The sequence below is a fragment of the Bacillus rossius genome, chromosome 3, assembly GCF_032445375.1.
Source record: "Bacillus rossius redtenbacheri isolate Brsri chromosome 3, Brsri_v3, whole genome shotgun sequence".
Classification (NCBI taxonomy): domain Eukaryota; kingdom Metazoa; phylum Arthropoda; class Insecta; order Phasmatodea; family Bacillidae; genus Bacillus; species Bacillus rossius.
Genome location: NC_086332.1, coordinates 21,057,736 through 21,067,144, shown reverse-complemented (window position 1 = coordinate 21,067,144; position 9,409 = coordinate 21,057,736). Strand labels below are relative to the sequence as shown.

At 35.1% G+C, this 9,409-nt stretch overlaps 1 protein-coding gene across 1 annotated transcript in view; it reads left to right on the top strand.

Moving 5' to 3' along the window:
• Positions 1-6,763: 6,763 nt before the first annotated feature.
• LOC134530327 (cysteine-rich protein 2-binding protein) overlaps positions 6,764-9,409 on the top strand; it is a 44,073-nt gene continuing 41,427 nt past the window's right edge. The window contains exons 1-3 of the mRNA XM_063365059.1: positions 6,764-7,098; positions 8,530-8,667; positions 9,106-9,251. Coding sequence (XP_063221129.1) covers positions 6,890-7,098; positions 8,530-8,667; positions 9,106-9,251 — 493 coding nt within the window. The 5' untranslated portion in view covers positions 6,764-6,889. The remainder of the gene's footprint in view (positions 7,099-8,529; positions 8,668-9,105; positions 9,252-9,409) is intronic.

Below are 9,409 nucleotides of genomic sequence, written 5' to 3'. Positions count from 1 at the left end.
AAATTTCAAATAAAAACTACCTATTGTACACGAACATTTCTTATAGTTTTCTTTTATGTTATAAAAATCCCATATATATATAATCACATTATCATGGCCCCGATAAATGCCGTATTTTTGGACAAGTCATGTCCAAAATGATAAATAAAATACTGTAATGGAAATTCTCGGTCGAGTAGTTATGGGAAAAATCCGAACAATTGGGTCGAAATGGGGAAGATTTTTTAAAAACAGAAAAATCGCATAATATCGCATCCGTTTAAACGTATGATAACTCGTAGTATCTAATGCCAAAAAAGGTTTTCTAAATAAATTTTTCTTACGACCAGCCATAACTACATGGGTTCGAAAAATATTTTCACCGGACAAAAAAAACGTAACTGCCTTAGTAGACACCTTATCAAATCTGTTTAAATTGTTTGTAAATATCATAATTATTTTCCAAAACTTTGTCAAAAACAATGTTTGATAAGATGCTTGGTGTTGAGAAGGATAGAAAAATAATTCAAAATTTTGTACCATCATCGCTATTAAATTCCTTCGTATTTATTTGATACATTTTACATATTATGTTCAAGATTCGATTAAAATATATTTTGTAACAAACCATTACTGCAAGGGGAAGAAAAAAATATAGGTTTAAGGATATAAAAATCCCCTTTTGTTCCAATGTAAAGAAATATAATCATCAAAATCTTCCTGCGCCTTTAGGCTGTGCCGATAAGGAATTTTTTTTAATTTAACTTACAACAAGAATCTGTTCACACACATTTCATTCATAGGAATTTATACGATAAATGTAACGTTAACTTGATTAAGAAATTAATAACATCACATACCTACCTTTTAATCACTATCGCTACCGCTGACCATTGTTGATACCCCTTCCATAAGAGTAGCACAGAGCTGACCAGAAGAATTGTAAGCTTCCTTAATTTCATTGCACACACTCATATTTTTTGAAAAATACTCAAATACATTCAACACAATCTTGCGCTCCCTCCCACGTAGCATACCGATATAATTTCTTTTCGGTGTTCTAACTTCCATATTTTATATGTACGTAATAAAAATAAATGTAGAAAATAAAATCACGTATGTTAATATATAATTTATTTGTCAAAATTATAACTGTAACGAGTTACCGGACACAACGCGTTGCTTCGTCTCGAGACGCGATACGAACTGGCAGGCTAGTTTTCAGAAATGCGTGTCTAAGGAAATACATGGTTGACTAAGGAAGCCATGTATTTGAAATTACTTGCAGGACAGAACCCCACTTATCTAAACACACGACCCTGTTTCCTCTTACGATGGCAGCTTGTGAGAGAAATCTCTATTGCAGCGCGCTCTTGTACTGATAAGACACATCTTTAACAGCTATTTCCACGGAAACTGTAGAAGCAATTGAGATGGAGCTTCTTTTAAAAACTAATTCAATTCATTGTGAACATTTTTCACGCTTTCGTCCCCCATCTATCTTTAATAGAAAAAAGTTTTCCGCTGGTCAACTTTTTGATGTGTCAGTTTGTGAGAAAATGCATTTCAATATATTAAAAAAATTATTTAAGTGAAACCTGTATAGTTTTTGTCTTAACATTTGTTCGGTGGCGTCCTAAGGCATTAATTTATTAATAAAAAAAATCTGAATGAAATACACATGTAGGTTATTTTTTTATGATGTGAAACATCTCGGAATACTTCAAAACAGTTCGCAGTGAATAAGTTATGTTTTTTAATTTTTTCGGACACTTAAAATATTATTAAGTAAATAAAATAAGCATTGGCTGATGCGTATTTCGATGCTATACAATATTAAAAAAAGCTTGGTCCAAAAATTAAAATTTTAATTTCGCTTGATATTTGGTAACAACGCACGAAGAAACAAGGACAGCGCTAACGGCAATCGGCGTGTGTTAGAGAGAGAGAGAGAATGCGCCCATTTACTTCCACACTGCAATCTAAGAGTGGGATGCTCTATATACAATGTACATAACCAAGTATTTTTACGCTTCGTGGAAACTCTCGCTATTCAAACGATTGTAAATGAACTGTCTGTGCGTGGTATTCCCGTAAGCGCGCTGCGTGTAGACCGGGCGGTGCGACCAAGGTGACGTAGTGCGCAGTGGAGGACGAGTTTGGGCGGCTGGACGGTTTCACCTCCCTTTCTTTACACCATGGGCTAGGCAGTGCCGTATTTTTTTTAAGCCGAGTCACTAATTCGAAGACGGCCCTTACCGTGAACAGATTATGCGGGTTTGTTGATTTTTTATTATTTTTTTTTTTAACAGAATTAAAATTATCCGGGCATCGGCGGGTCCCAATTAACACGAATAAAGGGGAGTTTACAATTTTTTATCAATCTGCTGCCAAGGCGCAGTAAGCCTCGGTAGATGTTACGTCACATGACCTTGGACTTAACTCAGCTGCACGCCGATGTCTGAGAAGCTTGACAAGACCTTCCGGGCTTTTATTCGCTAGTCCGTGAAATTCGGTAATCCGTGATTATTTCCGTCCCGACCATCACGTATTAACAAGTTTATACTTTAGTTAAAATAATGGAATTTGGCAAATTAATTAGGACCAATTATTCAAGTCAAATATAGAAAATTTAAAACTTATCAATATCATATATAATGAAATTATGTTATATATAAGTAAAGATAATTACGCGATACACACACACACACACACACACACACATATATATATGTCCATATACATATACTTATGTATATGCACATATACTTAATATACAAGACTATTCTAGGCAAACGTCTATTTCCATGAACGGTTAGTAAACATATTTTTTATATTTGATCGTTTGTGCACATCTCGCAAACTTACATTACATTACTGGGGTCATACATACAAGGAATATATGCGTAATAAAAACTATATATAAGTAAAACAAAAAGTACCTACAAAAAAATAACATCTACTTTCGCATTTTACTAGCAAATGTAAAATACTAACAAAAAATTTCGCACAAAACAAAAATTATTTACCTACAATGAAGATATTAAAGATTGAGTTTATAGAAGCTTTTTCTTTTTAAAGCTAAATCTTTTTTTTATATGAACATTTAAATGAAAAGAAAATCATTGCATTTCGTTTCTTAACAGATAAATCCCAACCAATAGATATGGGTCCTATTCCTAATCCGGGCCGTCCGAATTACTCTTTCGGTTACCGAAAATTACTCACTAAGTATGTCTTCCCTTTCCTTTATCCTTCATTTCCTCATTTTCCTAACACGCTCAAAATGGCTATATAATAATTCAGGGCTCGATGTCACTCGTTAAAATTTTCTACTAGTTTCATTTCGAAACGGAGGGTACTTTTTTAAAATGTCATACTAAGCACCCCACGCTTTTATAACAGTGACTATTCTTCTCATCGGTAATTTTGTTCTTATGCTAAGAATTAATTTTTTTTGTTTTTAGTTAGATTATTGATAACAGCGCGTTTTCAAGTATTTTTAAACTATATATTTTTTATCAGCAATGCGCGGTGTAACTTCCACGATAGCAACGAAAGCAGTATATACGAATGAATCACGCGGGTCCGTCATCTTTTCGGTTTTTCTGAAACTGCATAATTGTGTTATATTTATGAATCAGATGCCTTTGGTAAGTGCTGTTCGCTGCAAACAACATATTTATAATTTTTTTGATGTAGCATACCATGCGCACAACAGAAGAGCCTAACAGATCTATTGTTGCCACCTCGATTTATGACGGTAAAAAAATGAAATAATGTTTCCCGGCTTAAAGTTGTGTTATCATTTTGTTTAGACGATTTTGAGAGAGCTGTACGGTATGTACAACGCATTTAGTAATTTCTTGGTGAAGCACTCAATACTACAACAGAAAGACATATCAGCTCTATCTGTACAGCGTTTAGTTTAAGTAAAAAAAAATATTTGAATTTTGTAGTTTTGCATAATGGTGTTATATTTTTGAATCATCTGCCTTTGGTAAGTGCTGTACGCTGACAGCCACAAAATTATAACTATTTTTAAGTAGCAGACCATGCGCACAACAGAAGAGCCTAACAGATCTATTGTTGCCACCTTGATTTATGACGGGAAAAAAATGAAACAATGTTTCCTGTCTCTAAGTTGTGTTATCATTTTGGTTTAGACGATTTTGAGAGAGCTGTACGGCATGTACAACGCATTTTGTAATTTATTGGTAAAGCACACAATACGCACAACAGAAAGACATATCAGCTCTATCTGTACAGCGTTTAGTTTAAGAAAAAAAAATATTTTAATTTTGTATTACTGCATTATGGAGTTATATTTTTGAATCTGATGCCTTTGGGAAATGCTGTTCGCTGCAAACAACATATTTATAATTTTTTTGATGTCGCATATCATGCGCACAACAGAAGAGCCTAACAGATCTATTGTTGTTACCTTGATTTATAATGGGAAAAAAATGAAACAATGTTTCCCGGCTCAAAGTTGTGTTATCATTTTGGTTTAGACGATTCTGAGAGAGCTGTACGGCATGTACAACGCAATTTGTAATTTCTTGGTAAAGCACACAATACGCACACCAGAATGACATATCAGCTCTATCTGTACAGCGTTTAGTTTAAGTAAAAAAAATTATTGAATTTTGTAGTTTTGCATAATGGTGTTATATTTTTGAATCAACTGCCTTTGGTAAGTGCTGTACGCTGACAGCCACAAAATTATAACTATTTTTATGTAGCAGACCATGCGCACAACAGAAGAGCCTAACAGATCTATTGTTGCCACCTTGATTTATGACGGGAAAAAAATGAAACAATGTTTCCTGGCTCTAAGTTGTGTTATCATTTTGGTTTAGACGATTTTGAGAGAGCTGTACGGCATGTACAACACATTTTGTAATTTCTTGGTAAAGCTCACAATACGCACAACAGAATGACATATCAGCTCTATCTGTACAGCGTTTAGTTTAAGGGAAAAAAAATTGAATTTTGTAGTTTTGCATAATAGTGTTATTTTTTTATTCAGATGACTTTGGCTAATGCTGTTCGCTGCAAACAACATATTTATAATTTTCTTGATGTAGCTTACCATGCGCACAACAGAAGAGCCTAACAGATCTATTGTTGCCACTATGATTTATAATGGGAAAAAAATGAAACAATGTTTCCCGGCTCAAAGTTGTGTTATCATTTTGTTTTGGACGATTTTGAGAGAGCTGTACGGGATGTACAACGCATTTTGTAATTTCTTGGTAAAGCACACAATACGCACAACAGAAAGACATATATGCTCTATCTGTACAGCGTTTAGTTTAAGTAAAAAAAATATTTGAATTTTGTAGTTTTGCATAATGGTGTTATATTTTTGAATCATCTGCCTTTGGTAAGTGCTGTACGCTGACAGCCACAAAATTATAACTATTTTTATGTAGCAGACCATGCGCACAACAGAAGAGCCTAACAGATCTATTGTTGCCACCTTGATTTATGACGGGAAAAAAATGAAACAATGTTTCCTGGCTCTAAGTTGTGTTATCATATTGGTTTAGACGATTTTGAGAGAGCTGTACGGCATGTACAACGCATTTTGTAATTTATTGGTAAAGCACACAATACGCACAACAGAATGACATATCAGCTCTATCTGTACAGCGTTTAGTTTAAGTAAAAAAAAAATTATTGAATTTTGTAGTTTTGCATAATGGTGTTATATTTTTGAATCAACTGCCTTTGGTAAGTGCTGTACGCTGACAGCCACAAAATTATAACTATTTTTATTTAGCAGACCATGCGTACAACAGAAGAGCCTAACATATCTATTGTTGCCACCTTGATTTATGACGGGAAAAAAATGAAAAAATGATTCCCGGCTCAAAGTTGTGTTATCATTTTGGTTTAGACGATTTTGAGAGAGCTGTACGGCATGTACAACACATTTTGTAATTTCTTGGTAAAGCACACAATACGCACAACAGAAAGACATATCAGCTCTATTGGTACAGCGTTTAGTTAATGCTTAAAAAAATATTTAATTTTCTTAGTATTGCATAATAGTGTTATTTTTTTTATTCATATGCCTTTGGCAAGTGCTGTTTGCTGCAAACGACATATTTATAATTTTTTTTGATGTAGCAGAGCTGTACGGCAGGTACCACTCATTTTTTATGGGTAGTGCTGTACTCTGTTAAATCTTGAATAGAGCTAGCTTCAATACAGTGTTACACTTTATATGTGTAGTGCTGTACTAGAATTTTATTTCATGTGTGTAGAACTATGCTTCTTTCCTGTGTTTCATTTAGTATGGTTAGTGCTGTACTCCCTTGTATTTCTATAATAGTTAGACATGTACTGTACAGGGATGTTTATGCTGTACATTCATGTATTTCCTTTCATGTTGCATTTTGTTTGGGTAGTGCTGTGATTCTTTACAACTAGAATAGAGCTAACTCAATTGCAGTGTTGCACTTTATATGTTCTGTAATGTACTTGCATTTCCTTTCGTGTTGTATTTCGTATGTGTAGTGTTGTACAGTTTGTGGCATTTTGTATGGGTAGTCAATCACTTGTTGCACATTTTATGTGTTGTACTGTACAAAAAAGTGTTGCATTTTGTATGTGTAGTACTGTACCATTGCGCAATTTCTTTTATTTCCGTGTTGCATTTTGTATGTGTAGTGCTGTACACAAGAACGTGTTGTATTTTGTATCTTCAGTACTGTACCGCTTGGCTCCGCCCACATCTCCGGGTGGGGGAAATGAGGGGAAGGAAAATATAGCTAGAATAAAGCCAACTTCAGCCTAGTCTAATAAGAACGCCAAGTTACTGTTCGGTTGAGAAGATACAACCCACGCGAACGGAGTAATAGCCACTGTTTTGATTTTAATTTTTGAGGTTAATTTAAACATGTCGGTTTGCAGGTACTGCGCTTTGCTGATTAATGTCAATAATTCACCGTATTTCACTTGTGGCAGCTGTAATTTACCTACTCACAGTGACTGTCTAAAGACCTCTAGATTTCCCAGTACATTGCTGGGTGATGTATTTTTTAATTTCACTTGTGAAGAATGCAGTCCAGTGGGGAACGAAGAGTTCACAAGAAACAAGTTATCTTGGTATGTACGTAAAATATCCCAACTTATATGATTCTATGAGCCGCCATACAGTCATTTTCCGACTGAATTGTCGACTCAAGAATATAGTGAAAAATGAAATGACATAGTAACACGAAGGCATGCATAATTGTCAAAAAAACATTTTAAAAAATAAAAAAGACATTGCATATAAACTTTGAACTACCAAGTTTGTGGGCTTAAGTTTGACTGCTTATTTTCTAATAGAATTTTCAAAACCATGCATCGTGTTGTTCATACTGTACAGTAGGCATAATATGTGTTATTAACTCGCGGGACCACTTTAGATCATGATACCATAACGATTCTTGACGTCATCAAGATGGTGTCGCTTACATCATCACATTCCGTACTTTCTTATGGGAAAAACAAGGAAATATGGGGGTTTTGGGCAAGGAACTTAATACACTACTTTTCATGAATTTCATTTTTTGAATATTATTTTTTCCGGTATAAACTAAAATATAATCCCCCCCCCTCCCCTTTTGTGCTCTATTATATTTTGTGATACCGATTTTTCACTTATCAATGAAATTATGTCTGTATTCGTTACAACGTATGGTTGTATTGGGAAAATTAACTGTGTGCCCTGTTTATTATAAAAATTCACTGTAATCATAAATAAAAGTTGCGTGAAAAGTGGTAAATTATGTGGAATAAAATACAGTTATCACAAAATACTGACCAAATGAAACTATTTTAGTTCACAATACGGAGAAAATATCTCAAAAGTTCTTAAGTTCAATAATTTAAAAATCCAGTTTTCGCAAAATAGGTAGTTTACTAGGCGGGATTGTATTCTAGATCATGATACTGAGAAAATATTATATTGAAAGGCTCACTTTCAAAAAATAAAATACTGTTATCGCAATATATCAAAAACCAAACTTGACTGGGTAGAAATTCAGTCTTCATTACAATACCCAGTACCTATAATTTACAAAATTTAATTACATAAAAAATACTGCATCTACAGTACTCTGTCTAAAATCCACGTTTTCTCCTGCTTATCCCGTAAGACTGAAGCTATAGTAATATAACTGATTTCTTTCTCATGATAAGCTGTTCCGTCCAGACTATATTAGAGCATTTGTAATGTAGCTGACATAAACTAATTAACAATTCACTTCGTTTTCATTACTTTTTACCAGAAGCAGTCACTTGCGTAAAGCATTTCCAAACAAATAGCACTTGAGTTTTTTTTATTTATTTATTATTTATTTTATTTGCTTTACATCTTTCACAAGCAAGGTCATTAGAAAACATAAGATATAACAGAAACAGATGACATTGAGTAAATTGAAGTAAAATAGCACTAAGAGAATGCAATGTTATAAAAGTTTTCTGACACCTACATTAGAAAGTTAGTTTATGTCGTTGATGGATGTGTGTGTGTTGTATGTTGCACAACAGGTTGTCAGTGGTGGTTATTGCCCTGTACAACCTGCACAAACGGTCCATTGGGCTCAGCCACAAGGGCTACTTCCACTGGAAGCTGCAGATCTGCGGACTCATCAACAAGAACTGGAACCAACTATTTGGGAATGTCGTGTGAGTGTTGCTGGGAATCTGCCTCGCTCCTTGCACAGTCATCTTGTATAGCAGTAGTGGCTAACCCATCGCTCGCTAAGTGTTGCCCAGTGGCTTGTCAGGCTAACAGTTTAGTCAACTGATACATAAATGTTTTAAAGAAAACACGTTTGCCTATTACTGCAAAATTTTATTTCGCTGCTTAAGTGTGTGACGGAAAGCAAATTTTTCAGGAGAGCTTAGAGATTGTAATATGAGGTAAAATGATTTTTAAAGCTGTTTTAATGCACGTGTCCACTTTGATTACATATCTTTAGTTACTCGCCATTTTATTTTGTGGTGTGCATCCTGGATTCTTAATGGTGAAGCAAACTTGTGTGGATGGCGGATGTTGACCACAATAATTTTCCCCGTGTGCGCCTGCTTCTGTACGTGTGCCGGTATTGCATTGGTGTGCAGGAAGAAGAAGAACTGGATGGGCACAGTGTCTGGGATACTGTCGCACTACAGCCCCAAGTTCTTCCACTCGGGCACGGAGGACCTGAATGAGCTGGGCTGGTGGAAGCTGACCCAGCTGGTCACGCCCCAGGCCATCATGCAGCAGTGTGAGTCGGCCTGCACTTTTCTGCCGCATGTGGGAAACACAAATGCCGGGGTTTCTGCAGCACTGCAAAATATGACCTTTAAGAAGGTAGGAAAAATCGGGGAAAACCTGGATAAGTTAGGGGCTCCTGGAAAGTCATCGGAGAGAACCTGGATTAGT